This window comes from Petaurus breviceps, unplaced genomic scaffold, assembly GCF_028583685.1.
Source record: "Petaurus breviceps papuanus isolate PSGF00001 unplaced genomic scaffold, PetGlider_PUasm1.0 187, whole genome shotgun sequence".
NCBI lineage: Eukaryota > Metazoa > Chordata > Mammalia > Diprotodontia > Petauridae > Petaurus > Petaurus breviceps.
This window is the reverse complement of record NW_027185799.1, coordinates 26,125,097-26,143,243: the sequence shown is the minus strand read 5'-3', so window position 1 is coordinate 26,143,243 and position 18,147 is coordinate 26,125,097. Positions and strand designations below refer to the sequence as shown.

The window sequence follows — 18,147 nt, the reverse complement described above, 5'->3', positions numbered from 1 at the left end:
TATTTACAGCACCCACAATCACAATAAAGACCGTGACTATGAGTATCGCATGAGGTTCAATTGCAAAATATACCAGATTCTCCAGGTAGAGAACAGAACTGAAACATTTATTTAGACACTAGAAAACCAAATCCCCAAACCAGTAAGCTGATTCCATTATAGTTCCAAAGATATTCAGAAGCCCTAATAATGCTGAGAATCACAGCATCGTTCAGCCTTCCCACAGACCAATGTGAGATCAATATTTACTCACAAACCTCTCTATCTCCTTAATTAGCACCCTCTCTCTCTCCCCCAATGTCAGGCTAGCTCTGAACCAGCTTCCTATGGGCTCTGCTTCCCTTGAGCAAACCTCCTCCCACCACAGGTTCCATATGACTATATTCAGCCTATTAGGGGGCAGAGTTTACTTTCAAAGCAGGGGAGGTCTTCAAACTCCCCCCTAGGTCTATTAAGGGGCAGGGAAGATCTTCAAATTCCCATTCCCATTACAGGTGGATAGAGTGCTGGGTCTGGAGTCAGGAGGACTGGAGTCCAAGCCTAGCCTCAGAGACTTATTAGCTATGTGACTTTAGGCAAGTCATTTATCCTCTGCCTCAATTTCCTCAACTGTAAAATGGGAACCTTGGAGAAGGAAATGGTAAACCCCTGCAGTATATTTATAAAGAAAATCTCACTGGGGTCACAAAGAGTTGGACCCAACTAAAAAATGACTTAACAACAACAAAAATAGGGATGGTAATGTGTACAGAAAGCTATAGAAATGGGAGTAATAACAATTACTATCATTTTCCTTATTTCTAGCCATTGGACTTAGTCTAGGCACTTGAAGCCATGAAAAGAACCTAATCTCTCTTCCAGATAACATCCCTCAAGGAACTGAAGACAGTAGCTTTGTCTTTGCTGAGGTCTTCTCTTCTCCAGGATAAACCTTTCCAATTCCTTCAACCATTCTTATATGACAATAGAAATGGGTATGGCTCTTTCTCAGAGTGCCCTTGATTATTCTTCTCCCTCTTCATACCTTCAAGGCTGCACCAGTGACTTTGATAGTGTGCACAGTATTTTCCTCTTTGGTTATTGTGAACTCTAAAATTACTTGAGCACTTTCTCCCAAGGTTCCCAACATTTCCATGTCACCAACCAATTCTTCCTTGTTGGTGAGAATTAGATCTAGAATAGTAACTTACCTCATCATTTCCTCTATTTTTCTGGGTAATGAGACATTAGCAGGTAAAGCACTTGTCAGATTCTCTGCTTTTCAGCAGAATGAGACTTCAAGTAGATATCCAAATTGTTCCTATCATGTCTTGTTTCTGTGCTAATTGGAAAATTTTTTTTAATTTTCATTTTTTTGCTATTCTTAACTTGGCAAACACTTTAACAAACATGTCCATATACAAAGGACCAAAAACTAGGGATTTATATGAAACCACGAATCAGTTATGTAGTTATTAGTTTTTTAAAGTATTTAATAAATACAACACATTAATTCCAAAACTTGTCTTGGTTATGTCTTCAATTGAACTTCCTTATATTCTCTTCTGTGCATTTTAAGAAATGCTATACTAGCACTTTTGTTTTTTCTCTTCTTCTTTTTTTAGCATCTCTATTACTACCCTCTCTCTTCCCCCAAAATCTCCCTCTATCATCCCCAACCCTGGACAAAAAAAAAAGTGTTTTTTAAACTTTACCTTGTAACAAATAAGTATAGTCAATCAAAAAAAAATCCACAAACACTGGCTATATCCAAAAATGTATACCTCATTCTGTATCTCTAGACCACCACCTCTCTGTCAAGAGGAAGGAAGCATGCTTCATCATTAGTCTTCTGAAGTCTTGGCTGGTCATTGTACTGATCAGAGTTCTTACATTTTTCAAGGCTGTTGTTTTTCTTTATAATATAATGGTCAGTGTATAAACTGATCCCCCAAGTCTATCCATTTGCTTGGCATCAGTTCATCTGAGCTTTCCTAGGCTTCTTTGACTTCATCCTTTTTGCTATTTTTGACAACACAATGATATGATTGCATTCATATTCCATGATGTGTTTAGCCATTCTCCAGTTGATGGGCTCTCTCTTATTTTCCAGGTCTTTACTACAACCTCCTCCCTCACTCCCACCTCTCCCCCCCAACTGCTGCTCTGGATATTTATATGCTTATGAGTCTGTTCCTTTTTTTTTATCTCTGGGTTTTTGTAATATCTCTCAAGAGAAATTTGTATATATGCTCCTATTGGCAAGATAACCAGTAGTATACACCCACAATATTTTCCCTTCTGTTTATGCTCATCCAGATGCTGTTTCATGTATCCATCCTCAGATTCATGGATTTCCATATCTTTCTGACATAATGTTAATACCGTACCTCTTCCATCTGACCTTTTTTCTTTTGAGCAAGGCATAAGCTTCAATGATTCAATTAAACTCAGGAAGCATTTATTAAGAACCTACCCCATGTCTGGCACTGTACTGTATGCTGGGATATAAAGTCAAAAATTAAACGGTCCTTGCCCTCAAGTTTTCCTTCTGTGAATGCCTTAGACTTTCATTGAATATCTGTTGATTGGATGTCACTGGTGCTGGGTCATTCCACCCCCAACACCTTCCCCTAAAGGACTGTGTCGACATCTATGCAAGGGCAGGAAAGTTCTATGGTAGCTGATAGTGCCCCTGCAGTTCTATGGTTTCCTGGTGTTGATACTATCACTGACTTCCCTGCGGTTACCTCACCTTCAAACCTCTTCATTTCTGCTTCCTAAAATGCTTCATGTGTTTCCACTCCACTGTACTTAGACTTGTTTGCCCCTTCTCTACCTAATATATCCCTATCAGACATCTGTTCTTGGCTTCTTAGGGTGACCACATTCTTCTCATAATTGGAGTGGCTGACAGTCCTTCTCAATATATCATCAAGGCAAGCTTAAGTGGAAATTGTGAACAAGTGTACCTCAGCAGCTTATGGAATGATTTAAGATATATTCAAGTTCTAGCAGTCCCAGAGTTAACTTAGCATTACCTTAACATAATATTTGGATCCTTGGATCATTTTTTTGTTTGTTTGCTTAAAATGGAATTTCTTCCTTGCAAGTTTATTTTTAAAAGCAGATTTCTTTTCTTTCTTTTTTTTTGAAATTTTAAAAATTTATTTTAAACAAATACAAAAGAAGAAAAAAACCTGCCATGTACATAGCAGAACATAAGAGAGGGCTTAATATAAAACTAATTTCTATTTCAAGAAAACCTATTTTATAAATACTACACATTATTTTCAATACTGCCCAGCTTTTCTTTGTTTTCCTTGTAGGTTTTCTTTTGTTCTCTGCTGTGCATTTTAAACTTTATTTGTCCCTTCTCTCCCCACCCCCCTCCCTAAAGAAGGTTACAATTAAGCACAGATATAAGTATATGTATGTGTGTGTGTATATATACACACACACACATACATATCTATAATTATATACATATATACTCATACACACATATGTAAGACCATACTATGCTTATGCTCATACCTGTCATCTTTTTCTCTAAAGGTAGATAGCATCTTCCTTCATAAGTCCAAGTTTTCCATGCTTTTCTAAATCAACTAGCTCATCATTTCCTACATCACAACAGTATTCTAACACAACCATATCCTATTTAAAAGACTGTCTATGAAAATTTTTACCCCATTTTCTGCATTCCATCTATTCTTGACTGCACAGGTTTTATTTGTACAAGAAAATTTTAATTTAAAATAATCAAAATTATCCATTTTACATCTCAACAGTGCTCTCACCTTATATAGTTTAGAGCCTGATACTACTGAGTTTACTTCCTTTACATCTTTTTTCCTGGTTTCTTTGAAGTCCCTGACTTTTTGTTCTTTTAAATGAACTTTGTTATTTTTTTCTAATTCAGTAAGATAATTTTTTAATAATTTAATTGTAATGGCATTGAATAAATAGATTCATTAGGTAAAATTATCATGTTTCAAAACTATATTGGCTCTACCTATTCATGAACAAGAAATATTACTTCAATTATTTATACCTGATTTTATTTATATAAAAAGCATTTTTATATTTATGTTCATATATTTCCTGTGTCTGTCTTGGCAGGTATACTCTCGGGTATTTTATACTGTCTAATTCTTTTAAATGGTATAAAACAATACTGAATAATATTGCTGACACATAGTGTAGTTTCCCTATTTTTCTCTTTTGATTAAATATTTTAGCTTTTACTTTGTCTGTGATCATGATTTCTATCTCTTCTTTTTTTTAGCTTAATAAATTCTACTACTGACCTTTTTTTTTACCTTTGTGTGTTATCTCTCATATAATTCTATAGTATTTCCTAAAAGCAACATATTGCTGAATTCAAATTTTTAACCCGCTATCATTTTTATTTTATGGGTAAATTCATCCCATTCACATTCTAAGCAATAATTATTTGTCTTATTTTTCTCCTTCCTATTTTTTTGAACTATCTATCTTACCCAATTCCTATCCTTCACTCCTCTGCTTTACTTCTACCTACTACCTTGTCCTCCTATTCCTTATCCTACCCACCCCTCCCAGAGTTCCTCTCTTATCTTCTCCACCATCTTCTCCCCTTACCTTATTATTTCTTTCTGAATTTAGAAGACTTTTATACCCTTCTAGATACATATGTTGACCCCTCTTTAACCCATTCCTAATGAAAGTAAGATTCCAGCACTACCTACCCTCCCCCCTACTAGTTTCCTCTGTATCAGTTTTTCCTTTTATACCTCATTTGTATGAGATAATTACTCCTTTTATCTCTCCCTACACAGTTTTATTTTTAGAATGACCCCTCAGCCCAAGCCTTTCTTTCAAACTATCCAAATAATGAGAGTCAGGAGAGCAATGATATTTTCATATACACGAAATAAACAATTTGACCTTGTCTTTAATGTTTACCTTACATTTCTCCTAGATATTGTATGTTGAATTTTCCCTTAAGTTCTGCTGTTTTTGTCACAAATACCTGAAAATTATTCAGTTCATTAAATGTCCTTTTTTTTTATTCAGGAGTATATTTAACTTTGCTGAGTAAGTTACCCTTAGTCTTAACCCCAGTTCTTTTGCTCTATGAAATATAGCATTCCAAGACCTTTGGTCCATCAATGTAGTAGTTGCTAGGTCTTGTGTAATCCTTACTGTAGCTCCATGATATTTAAATTGTTTTTTTTTTTCCTTGTTGCTTCCAATATTTTCTCCTTAACCTCAGAGCTTTGGAACTTGGCTATGACATTCCTGTTAAGTTTTACCCATGGGATCTCTTTCAGGTGGTGATCAGTTGATATTTTTTCTATTTCTGCTTTGCCTTCTTGTTCTAGAACTTTAGGGCAATTTTCCTCAATAATTTCTTGTAATATTGTATCAATATTCTTTTTTTAACCATAATTTTCAGGTTGTCTGACTATTCTTATGTTATTTCTTCTCAATCTGTTCTCCAGATTAGTTGTTTTTCTGATGAGGTGTTTCACATTCTCTTTTATTTTTTCATTCTTTTGATTTTGTTTTATTATTTCTTGGTATCTTAGAATGTCATTGGCTTCCATTTTCCCAATTCTCATTTTCAAGGAATTATTTTCTTCCTTAAGATTTTTATTCTCTTTTTCACAGTGATGACTTTCCTTTCATAATTTTCTTGTATTACTCTTATTTTTTCTAATTTTTTTCTCGATTTTTTTTCTATTTGATTTTTTAAACAATTATTTTTATTTATTTATTTATCTATTTTTTTGCCTTTTGGAGGGCAATTGTTGTTGTGACTTGCCCAAGGTCACACAGCTAGTTTTTGTGTTAAGTGTCTGAGGTCAGATTTGAACCCACATCCTCCTGATTGCCAGGCCAGTGTCCTATTCACTGCACCACCTAGCCACCCTTTATTTGATTTTCAAAGTCCTTTTTTAAGTTCTTCTAAGAATCCTTGTTGTGCTTAAAGTCATTTGATGTTTCACATTGAAAAAGAAGTAGTTTTTCCTTTATCTCCCTCTGAACATAAACCCATATCTTCTCTATCCCCATGGTAACTATGGTTGCATTCTTTCTTTTTTGCTTACTCATTTTTATTTGTCTATTTTTGTTTTATTTTATTTTTAGCAGCTATTAGTGTAATCAAGTTCTCATCCTGAGGTATGAGGAATGATGTCCCAAGCCTCAGGCCCTTCTTACTATTATTTTCTGAGGTCTGTCCCATGACTCAAACTTGGACTCTCTTCTCTACTCCTAAGCCACAGCTAGGGCCCCCAACCATCCTGTCCTACAAATGATCTTGTTCCCTGTGTGGTCCCACTGATGGATACAAACTACAGATGTCCTCTCTGCCCTGAAACTGAAACCAGGGACTCGGCTCTCCTTCAAGTACTCACAGGCAGCCATGTCTCTGTCCCAGTGCTACTACACTCACCTGGCCTGTGCTAGCTCCTTTTCCCCCACAGCAGCAGCCCAGCCTAACCTAGAACATGTCAAGTCAGCACAGCTGTGCTTGGCTTCCCTCAACAATAAAAGGTCCTTCAGACTTCTACTCAGCAATCAGATCCCCACTCTATCAGTGAGATGAATGTTTTTAAGGTTGGGACTGCTTTCCAACCCCAGCTGCTCCCAGGGCTTGTTGTTTGTTGATTCTGTGGAGCCACCCTGGAGGTTTGTACTTTACTAAGACCAAACTTCCACCCCTGGAGGTCATCTTTCCTGAGGTCTTCTCAAAATGTCATAGGAAGATAATGCTTTACCCCATGTTTTTTCTACTGCTCTGAGGCCAATGTACTGGTTTTTTTTTTTTTTTGTGGAGGAAATTTGGATAGCTGAAAGTTTTTTTTTAAAGCAATTGGGGTTAAGTAACTTGCTCAAGGTTACACAGCCAGGTGTTTCTGGGTGGGTGCTAAGTGTCTGAGCCTGGATTCGATCCCAGGTCATCCTGACACTGGGGCCAGTTGCTCTTACTCGCTGTGCTACCTGGCCGCCCTGAGCTGAAAGTTTTTTGACCAACTCCACCATCTTCCCAGAATCCTCCCTCAAAAGTACCTTTCACCTGAGCAGCTCAAAAATTCTTTGTAAATTATAAACTCCTAGAGGGCAAGAACCAACTGTTTTTTGACCCAATCCAATTCACCTCGCAATTCCTGAGTACCTTAGCAGCATGGTAGGTGGCATGAGGCAGGTAGCCCAGTGTAGTTGGTGATGGTATGTATCAGAATACCTGTTGAAACTGGCCATCTGTTAACAGTGTTCTGGTGTGACTTATTTCTACAGATCCACCAGAAATTCCAGATGAAAAATTACCCCTGACTTATATTTTCATTCCCACCTTCATCATCATCTTGATTTTTGTGGCGGCCCTGATATTTCTTAGAAGACAACTTTGCCCAAAGGACTCACACAGAACAGGTAAACTCCATTGCCTCTATAACTTGCTTTGACTCATAATGAAAAAAGCACTGGACTTTGCAGGAGTCAGGAAATCAGGCATTCAATCTTGGCTCTGATCCTTAATAGCTGACAAGTCACTTCATTTCTTTGCATTCAGCCTCTTCTTCAAACTCATTAATTGAGTTTGAACTATCTAATCAGTAGGGACCTTTTTAGCTCTCTGTTCTACATCTCCATGACACTATAAACTCCACTCTGATCTGCTAGTTTTCATTTGATGTTCTCATAGTGTTTCCCCTAAAGTAGTTGATGCTGATCTTTCATAAGCAAACACTTGTTTTCCTTTCAATTTAAAAACAATTTTTTTGGGGGGGAAGAGGAATGTTCTGTTCCTTAAAGCATGACTGTCTTGTTCTGCTCACTCTCTGATCCAAGGATATGTAAGTGTTTATGAGATCCAGATGTTAAAAGAGTAATTCTGCTGGCTCTGAGGACTGTATTGGTCAGTGTTAGCCTTTCAGAGTACGTAATGGCATAGAGTCTCAGCATGGAAGGGACCTCAGCTGCTATCTCCCCTAAACCTTACTAGTCTCCACTTGAAGACCTCCAGTAACAAAGAACTCACTATTTCCTGAGGCAGTCCATTTTTACATTTATAGGCAACTTTGATTCTTTTTTTTTTTAAAGCAATTGGGGTTAAGTAACTTGCTCAAGGTTACATGGCCAGTTATTTCTGGGTGTGGTGCTGAGTATCTGAGCCCAGATTTGATCCCCAGGTCATCCCGACACTGGAGCTGGTGCTCTTACTCGCTGTGCTATCTGGCCACCCAGGCAACTTTGATTCTTAAGAAATTTTTTCTTATTCTGAGCCAAAATCTACTTATGTGAAACAGCCACATATTTTTCCCAGTTCTGCTGCTCTGAGGCCAAGCAAAACAGTCGAATCCCTTTCCCAAGTCTTAGAATTTAGGTCATCCACCTCCCAGACCAGTGCTCCTTATAGAAGAGATAAGATCAAGCACCCTACAGAACCCTCAAGGGTGGCTTGATTTTAATTTCCCTGAAGAATTCATCTCTTACTCTCCCCACTGTTAGATTTCCTAGAAAATCCTTGTAAGGATATTGCTCCACCATAATTTGGGTCAGGTGTTTGGACATGAATAGAAATAAAAATGAAGGGGCACCCTGCATGGTCTTTCTTTTCTCTCATCTTGCTGGCCCCCTTGCTTAACTCTGTCCTGAACTCTTAGAAAAAGTAGGAAAAGAAAGTTCCTTTGACTAAAACCCTGCAAAATGGAAAATCAGCCATGATGTTAATAGTGTTCAATGCTGGAATGAGAGCAAGAGAGTTCCAGCTCTGCTATGAACCACCTTTGTGACCCTGGGCAAGTCACTTTCCCTCCCTAGGACTTACTGCCTTCATCTCTAAGATTAAGTGGTTAGCCTAATGGTTCATTCCAGCTCTAGATCTTAGGATCTTTTTATTTCCTAGCTAGTAGATTTGGGTCCTATATATTTGTCACTGGCTTTCATGAAAGGCCCCTGTCTACAAAACCAACAAGAGAGTTGGTAGGGTATGTCTGGTACTTTCCTAAACAATCTGTTTATCAGAACCAAGTTAGTCTCTCAAAAGGACCACAGTGCTGGTTCCCCATTCCAAAATAAGGAGGGAAAACAATATATATTATCATATGATACTCCAATTGGATAATTGTTTAGTTTTATTTTTGTTTCTTTTATTAGCCTAGTCATTATTTTTATATTTATGTTCATCATGAGATAAAACCCTAATTTTTGTCCATTAGTTTGCTGACTAGGCTGGAAGGGACCTTGAGCCCCCACTACTTATTGTGTGAAGTACAGAGAACTGGGAGGGGCTAGGGAGGATGAGGGCAAAAAAAAAAGAGTAGAGGGGGAGGGGAGAGATGGGAAGAAAATTTGGAACTCAAAATGTTGTGGAAATGAATGTTGAAAACTAAAAATAAATTAATAAAAAAAGAGAGAAAAGGTAAGAGAAATCCTTGTTTTAAAGAGGAAGAATTACAGGATAGTCCTGCAGAGACCATACTGAACTTGTTTCCTCTTGGCACAGTTACTGCCATATATGACATTATCACTCACTCTCCTCGTCTTCCAAATTCTACCTCCTACCAACAAAAAAATGATTTAAAAAACTCTACCTTATAATAAACAAGCACAGCCAAGCAAAACAAATCCACACATTGACCATGTCCAAAATGTACATAGTCTTTTTGTCAATTTTGTCCATGATTAACTCTAATCCATCATCTCTGGCTCAAAGCCATAAGAATTAACTCTTCAACTTGGGAAGAAGTAGCAGAGCCTTTTGTCCCTGCAATCTTTGAGAGATATTATAATAATAATGATGAAAATGATAATTATAGCAGCTAACATGTATATAGCACTGTAAGTTTTGCAAAGTGTTTTCTATGTACACAGAATGGCTATGTAGTGTTTCCACTCCCTTTCCTCTCACCTATCCCAAGTTATCATGTAAGATATACATGTTATACATGTAAGATATATGCATCGATGTAAGGTATCTATGTCTTCATCAATTATCTAAATATAGAGATGCAGTTCATGGGAGGCATGGATAGCTATCTCTAGAATCTGGTCTATTCCTCTCCATTGGACTATGATTTCTGCCTTGAGAGAATAAGGAGAAAGAACATGGCTGCATGCTTGTTCCCTTCCCTTCCTCATCTTCCAGAGTGGAATCGAGTTAGAATTATATTTCTCCCTCTTCCTTTCCTACCCCCCCCCACCAATATCTCTAGTGGTACAATATTTAGAGGTTCAGAAAAAAATCTCTTTTCTTCTGCAGGAAGGATAACCCTCAGTTTATACTTGCAGGTTAGTTCCTTCCCACCAAAACTTCTCTGTCCCTCAGTTTCCTCATCTATAAAATGAGGAGGTTGAACCCCATGACCTCTGAGGTCCTCTCCAGTTCTAAATTTATGCTCTAATACCAGAGACAAAGGAAATTTAAAAGTGAGAGAAAGAGGGAGGGATGCCATTGGAGAAGTGGCAGTGCCTAAGGAAGTCATTCTACATGGAGTATCACAACAGTAAACATTCAAGACACTGGATACCCTGGAGAGAAGGGTACATGAAAGGATATTGAGAAAGACGCAAAGGAAACTATTTGATAGTACTACATAGGACTAGTTTTGAGAGTTGAGCTCAATCTGTGATCCCAAATCAATGCAGATATTTTTAAACTTTATTTATATGTACTTCTTTTTTGGTACTGTCACAGAGTCACAGAAAATAGAACTGGGAGGGACATTAACGGTTATTTACTCCAGTACCATACTTTTTAGACAAAGAAAGTGAAACTCAAATAGTTCTTGCTTCAGGTTCCATAGGTACCATAGCAGCAAAGTCAGAATTGAACCCTGAGAATCCAAATTCAATATTCTTTCCACTATACCCTACTACCCAACTATTTAACTTCTTTTCCTGAAATTAAAACACTTTTTCTTCTTTGAACGAATATAACCTTGACTCATTTCTCTCTCCCAGACACAAAAGACAAATACATTGCCACACTATACAGGGAAGTGAACTTAACTATAGATGGACACAAACTTTTTTTTTCCTTTTTTCACATCTTTTTCTCTGTCAACACAAATAGGGAAATGTGACACTGTTCTAATAATAAACAATGGGAAACTGAACAGTTTTATACTGTAAATTGGACTTTCCTGCTATAGATATCTGTTTGTGGCCAAGATACTTTGTGTCATGGAACACCAGCTGTGGTTTAGTAGAATCAGCAGTGGATTTAGAGTCAGGACACTGTCCCAAGACCAGTCCAGCCATTTATTAGCTATATGACCTTGGGCCAAGTGATTTAACTTTTCTATTTCTGGGTGGCTAGATGAGGGTCATAAGACCTTCTCTATCTACCTCATAGGGGTGTGTGTGTGTGTGTGTGTGTGTGTGTGTGTGTGCGCGCGTATGTGTGTGACTCAAATGAGATAATGTGAAAACTCTAAATGCCATAGAAATATGTCAGCTCTTGTTATCACTACAAAATTGCTCTAACAGCAACAAGCAGTTATTGTTCAACTCTAAGGGATTCATAGAAAGTCTTCCCCTAGATAGCAAGGATGGCGTCTGAGGCATAGTAACATCAATATCAGTCAATAGTCAGAATCTTAGTGGTAGAAGGTGCCACAGAAACCTCTCATCCACAATCTCTCAGCCCCATCACAAGATGATGAGACAGTTGGAGCCCGATTCTAGAAGGCCTTGAATACTAGAAATGGTTGGGAATGTTTCGTTTATTCAATAGACTGAGACCATCACCTCATACCTTTTATTTTAAAGTGCTCTAATACTTTTTCTCATTTAATCTTCACCACCACCCTCGAGCTAGGTGGGATTACAATCTTCATGGTAGAGGTACAGACTATCACCTCATTTCAAGGAAGGTGCTCAGCACTGTCTACTGAGGCTGCCTTCAAACCCAAGGATGTGAGGATCATTCAGCACTGCCTCCAAATTGTGCCATTTACCAAAAGGCACTTGCTTATTGCCCTTCTAAGACATTTCAGTCTGGTTTCCCAGAATTGGTGCTCATATTTTGGTTGGTCTCCCTGCTTCAAATCCCTTCTGTCTCCACTCCATCCTCCACCAGTTGCTAGTGACCTTCCTCAAACAAAATCTGACCAAAGCCCGAAGGACTCATGATAAAAAATGCTATCCAACCTCTGGAGAAAGAACTAATATTGTCTGAATACAGAATGAAGCATCCTATTTTTCACTTTCTCTCTTCCCCTTTCTTGCTTTCTCTTGCTTTTTCTCTTTCTCCTTTCTAAGTTTTGTGCACAAAATGACTAATATGGAAATGTTTTACATGATTGTATACATATAACATATACCAGATTGCTTACCATCTGGGGGGGGGGCAGGGAGAGAGGGATAGAATTTGGAATTCAAAACTTAAAAACAAAAAATGTTTTAAAAATTATTTTTATGTGTAATTGAGAAGGAAGTGAAATATTTTTTTTTTTAAAAGTCTGACCATTTCACCATTCCCTTTTCTCAACAGACTACAGAGGTTCCTGTTACCAAAGGATCAAACATAAAATCCTCTGTTTGGCTTTTAAAGCCCTTTATAATCTGACCCACCCCTACCTGTCCAGTTATTTAATGATCTACTCTCCTCCATTTACTTTAAAATCCAATGACACTGGCCTCCTTGTTGCTCCTACACAGGACTCTTCATCCCCACTCCATGACTTTTTACTGGCTGTACTCCATGCCTGGAATTTTCTCCCTCCTAGCCTCCCTTCCTGACTTCCCTGACTTACCTTAAGATTTAGCTCGAGTTCCACCCTCTTCAGGGGACTTCCTGGTCTCCCTAGCTGCTAGCACTTTTCCCTCTGAGATCAACTCCCATTAGATTGTATATGTCTTAAATATACTTAGTTATTTACATGTTGTCTTCCCCTTTAGACTGTAAGCTCCTTGAGGACAGGGCATATGTTTGCCTTCCTTTGCATTTGCAGCATTTTGTGTGGTACCTGATACATAGTGATTAATAGATGCTTGTTGGTTGACTAACTGTGGAGGTTAAAGGAATGCCAAAAGTCATATAGGTAGGCAGTAAGAGATGAGGGATTCAAACCCAGGTCCTTTAAATCTTGAGCTAATGCTTTTTCCACTGTCTTTTAGTGGAGAGCCTGGCCAAAGGCCAGAATCATTGGAGAGGATGTAAATGTGACTCTTCAGATGCTCTTTCCCCTCATTGTGAAACAAGTAACTCTAGTCTTCCTGAGAGAGTAGTATTTCCTTTACCAGTCATTTCTGGATCAGTCATGAGTTCAGAATTCAATCAAAATTCATTTTTAAAGTCACACGTAATTTCCACATAACTTGAGATCACATTAGATTAAAACTGGAAAGGACCTAGTCTAACCATGTCCAGAATCTCTACATATGCCTTCATTGTACAAAGAAACTAACTCGGCGATTTGGCAAGAGTCTCACATGTATCAAGTAACAGAACCAGAATTTCAATCAAAGTCCTCTGACTCGAAAACCTATATGTTGCAGATCCAACAAGGATTTATTAAGCACCTCCTTCTGAGCAATGACTATGTTAGCTGCCGGGGATACAAAGGCAAAATGAAAACCAATACTCTGTCCCTTTAAGGAGCTAGGAGGATACAAGAAGCAAAAAGAGGCAGCGTGGGTGTCTCAGTGTTCAGAGTGGTGGACTTGGAATCTGGGAGATCTGAATTCCAACCCTGCCTCAGAAATTTACCTATGTGATCATGGATAAGTCCTGTAACCTGCCTCAGTTTCCTTATCTGTAAAATGGGAGTGATAATAGCACCTATCTCACCAGGTTCTTGTGAGGATCAAATGACATGTTACATAAATTTCTTTGTAAACCTTAAAGTGCTATAGAAATGCTAGCTATTATTATTAAACAAATATGGAGATATAACTGAGGTGGGAGAGAACATCAAGAACAGAAGGGAGAAACAGTTGGGGGATTCAGAGCCCTTTCTCCTAAACCACTATGCTTCAAACTTGGGGACTCCAGGTTTGCACGCAAGGTTGATTTGGGGCTTTTTGTTTATTTCTGCAGATTTCTTTCTCACCCCACTGCCTCTTCTCTTTTCAAGCTGTATATAACTATATGTAAATGCATGCAAAGCATCTGCTCCCCTGAAAGAATGTAGGTGCCAGAGACCAAAGATCATATGTAGTTTGATAAGCGTTTTTCTAGCCATAGATTGAAATCATGAACTTTTAAGTAAAGCTGGAAAGAACCAGCAGCCAGAATGACTAGGACCTTGAAATGATAAAAAATTTTTATCCAAATATTGAACTGGAAATGACTTCTCATGAGGATTATGATAAAAATCATGAGCTTAGTTCTCATCCTGGTGGGGCCTGATATAATACACTGTTTTCTTGGCCACTGACTAATGAGGAATTGAAATATTTTACCCAGTGATCTTGACCTTCAGATTTAAATAGATGTGGAAATGCCCCAAAGTCTTATAGGTCATCAACTCTGTGCAGCTCACTGAAAATAAATGAAGGAATTAATACATTTATCTAATCCTGGCTGCATAACATTCTCAGATTTAATTATCTTTCTTCAGTCATTAGATGAGACCCTGATGTTTTCAACAGAATATATGTAATGAATAAACATAAAAACAGTACTGACTTATCATTGCTATCCCCAGCCCTATCCTGACAAATTCTCCAGTCTTACAGCTTTGGAGAGATCTTTAAGATTCTAAAATGCTATGATCCTCTCCAGTTTTATGGTTCTTACTTTGAATTGCCTCAGGGCTTGTGAATAATGCCTGGAGCTCACTCTTCTGCATGACTCTCACATCTCAGGTCAGTTTGACACCATTTTCAGGATGGTTCTATGTATATATCTTATTTACTCCAGTGGCTGCTTGTTTCCAAAACATCTCAAAAAAAAAAAAAAAAAACCAAAACCCAAAACTGTAGTGGTTCCACATTGCCTATGGAATAAAATACAAATTCCTTAAAGTATAATTTAAGGCCATCCACAATCAGCTCAAACCTACCTTTTTCCAGTTTTATTTTATGGATTCTCTTCCAGGAAAGCCTATATTTAACAAATATTCAACAATTATTAAGCCTTGCATTGTGTCAAGCATTGTGCTAAGGCACTGGAGATGTAATGAAAGATATGACACAAGTCCTCCCTTTGGAACCATTTGGACCCTTTCTCTCCAGTAGCAGTCCTTCTTTAAAGAACAAATATTCCTGGAAATGATCACACCTTTGTTATCAGTTAAACTGGTCTGGATTGAATGAGGGAGGTGGGAAGTACTAATTTCACAGTTCTGCCTGGGCATGGGGCTGGGAGAGTGTGGGAAAACATGGTAGGAAAGAGCCTTTCTATGGCTCTTACCACTGTCTGCCCTGCATACTTAGATGATTCAGTGCTTTTCCAGTTCCTCACTCTTCATCTCAACAGTGATGTACCTAATGTTGTCAAGAAGTTCTGTCCCTAACATAGTCTAGGAAAGACAATACCACAATCCCCTTTCAGGACACATTCCAGTTTCTTAAGAACATTTCCATTTCGAAAGTTTTCCTTGTGTCTAACCTCATTCCATTGGATATTGCCATTTAGGTCCATTCCCAGTTGTGTTTATGTAAATAGATATGAAGTCATCCAGTTGATTAGTCAAGTATCTGTTAAATGTTTACTATGTGTCAGACACTGTGTTAAGCATTAGAGGATACAAAATAAAGGTAAAACCCATCCCTATCCTCAAGAAGCTTACATTCAAATAGATAAGACAACATGCAGAATAGCTTAGGAGAGTCTAAATTTTGGTATCATTTTTATCATCTTCCATTCTTTCCATTAAAAAGGAACAAAACTGAGAGGGGCTGCCAGGTGACAGAGAGTAAGAGCACTGGCCCCGGGGTCAGAAGCCTCGGAATCGGTTCCGGCTTCAGGTACTTGGCACCCACACAAAATAACTGGCCGTGTAACCTTGAGCAAGTTACTTAATCCTAATTGCTTTAAAAACAAAACAAAACAAAACAAAACTTCTAAGAGCAGTTATTTTCTAGGATCACAGAATGTCAAAGTTGAAGGGGACCTTAGAGATTATTTTTTCAGTGAGGAAACTGAGGTTTAGAGATGTGAGGTGACTTGCCCAATGCCACAAAGCAAATTAGAAATTAAATTAGACTCCTCAAAATGCTAGACTAGTTGTTAACAAAACTCAGGGAGGAAGGGCACATAAGATGCAGATGGATGTATAAAGGGAGCAGCAATAGTCCCAAGGACCCCAACTTCTCTTATACTATGAGGCTACCTTCAGGCAGAGAATAAAAGCAGTGTAAGTCCAAGCTTTTGGCTATCCCTTCTAAACTGGTCCTTATAAAATGACTCTGGACCTGACTGAGTTGATAGGACAGAAAGCAAGAGAATCAGATGATATTTCACTGTGGCAGAATAGTTTAGCTTGAAGGGAGTATGGCTACCTGGACAGTTTTCCCTGGTCTCTGTGTTGCATATCCTTCTGGAAAAGGTCTTGGGTCACATCACAAGTAGTTTTTTCATCAAAACAGAAAACCACACAGTTGTGTAACGGTGGCTCTATTTCAAAATGCTTGCAACAGCCATATCCTTGACAACACATTCTGTGACCTTTTCTGTTCCCACAAGAGTGTTTTTGCCACAGATCACAGGACCCTTGAAGTCAGAAATCAAAGGACCCTACCATTAGTATGCTTTCCACTGCACCATGCTGCCCCCAAATACTAAAATGGATGGAGTTATTTTTTAAAATTTTGCCAAAGTTTAAGGTTTTTATTAAAATGAATGAATAAAAAACCCTGATGATCTTTAAAAAATTTTTTTATCTTTATTTTTTTTTTTCAGGTCTGGACCTGTGACCTCAAGAGTTGGAGATTTTTCTGATTTGACAGACTCAAGAGACTAGTTTGCTACACCTGCAGCTTGCACTTTTCAAAAAACTTGAACAGCACAGCACTTTAGATTCAAACCCACAAAAAGTTAGCTGAATCTTGGATAACAGCAAGAGCATAGCACTAAACCTCTCCAAATCCTTGTGATATATAGCCTGGCCATGATGTTTCTTAAGTTTATTGATACCAGCTGTTACAAAGGTGCTAAATACTGCTGGACAGTAAATAGCAATGGTATCTTGGATATTGACCTTTTTGTTCAATTCATGTTTATTTGGGTTTCTGTACTTTGAAAGAAAACCCTACTGGTCGTTTGACTTCTCTTCTGGAAAGGGTAAGGACCTGGTGGCCTCTGATCCCAGTCTGAGGCTCTTTTCCATCACTACTGGATTGAAAGAAAAGAACCATTTTCCCCCAAATTTATTGGACAGGACAAATTTCAAGAATAGAGAAGAGTTGGCCTTTGCTCTTGTATAAGAATTGACAGCATGCCAATGAGACTCCCTCTACTGGGGAAAGGATAATATTTGGTCTCTCCTCCATAATCTAAGAGTTACTTGAATTGTAATTCAGGTTATGAGCTGCACAGCAGGGAACCAACAAGTACAAGGATACAATGTACATATAGAAACTACAGACCTTCGGGGAGCCCTCTAAAGATACTCTACCAAAGAGAAAATATGGAACTATGTAATAGTCCTCTAAACTATATAATAAAATTGACGTAAATTCAAAAATATCTATAGCAACTTGGGTTGGGTCTGTCATTTTTCAGTGTGAAATCATGTATTTATGATTGTAATTTCTCCAAGAACAATTCTCATTTTCCACCCAATGATGAATATTGACTGAAAATATGGAAGTGTTAATGTGGCAGCCATGTCTAAATTGCTCTCAAGGATGGGTTTGGGTGAAAAGATAAATTCTATTGTACTCATTTTGGGTTTGAGATGTCTATGCTATAACTCATTCAAAATATCTAACAGGCAATTGGTGATTTCTGATCTGGAATTCAAGAGAGAGACTAAGTCAGGATATGTAGAAGTGGGAATCATCTCCACAGAGTTGATAATTGAACCCACATATGCTGATGACATCTCCAAGTGGGAAAATGTTGAGAGAGAAGAGAATGGGGCCTGAGGTAGAGTCTTGATGCATATCTATATAAATATTGGGAATGTGGATGATGACCCATCAAAGAAGATTGAGAAAGAGTGGTCAGACAAATCAGAAGAGAATCAGGAGAGAACAGTGTCACAAAAGCCCAGGGCATCG

At 38.1% G+C, this 18,147-nt stretch overlaps 1 protein-coding gene across 5 annotated transcripts in view; it reads left to right on the top strand.

The window, feature by feature from the left end:
* The window catches only part of PDCD1LG2 (programmed cell death 1 ligand 2), a 55,494-nt gene extending 37,877 nt beyond the window's left edge, over positions 1-17,617 (top strand). For 4 of the 5 annotated variants that reach the window (XM_069090771.1, XM_069090775.1, XM_069090772.1 and 1 more), the window contains 2 exons: positions 7,270-7,404; positions 16,826-17,617. In XM_069090771.1, the coding sequence (XP_068946872.1) occupies positions 7,270-7,404; positions 16,826-16,839 (149 nt within the window). In that variant the 3' untranslated portion in view covers positions 16,840-17,617. The remainder of the gene's footprint in view (positions 1-7,269; positions 7,405-16,825) is intronic. The other variant, XM_069090774.1, reaches the window with a different exon arrangement.
* Positions 17,618-18,147: the final 530 nt, after the last annotated feature.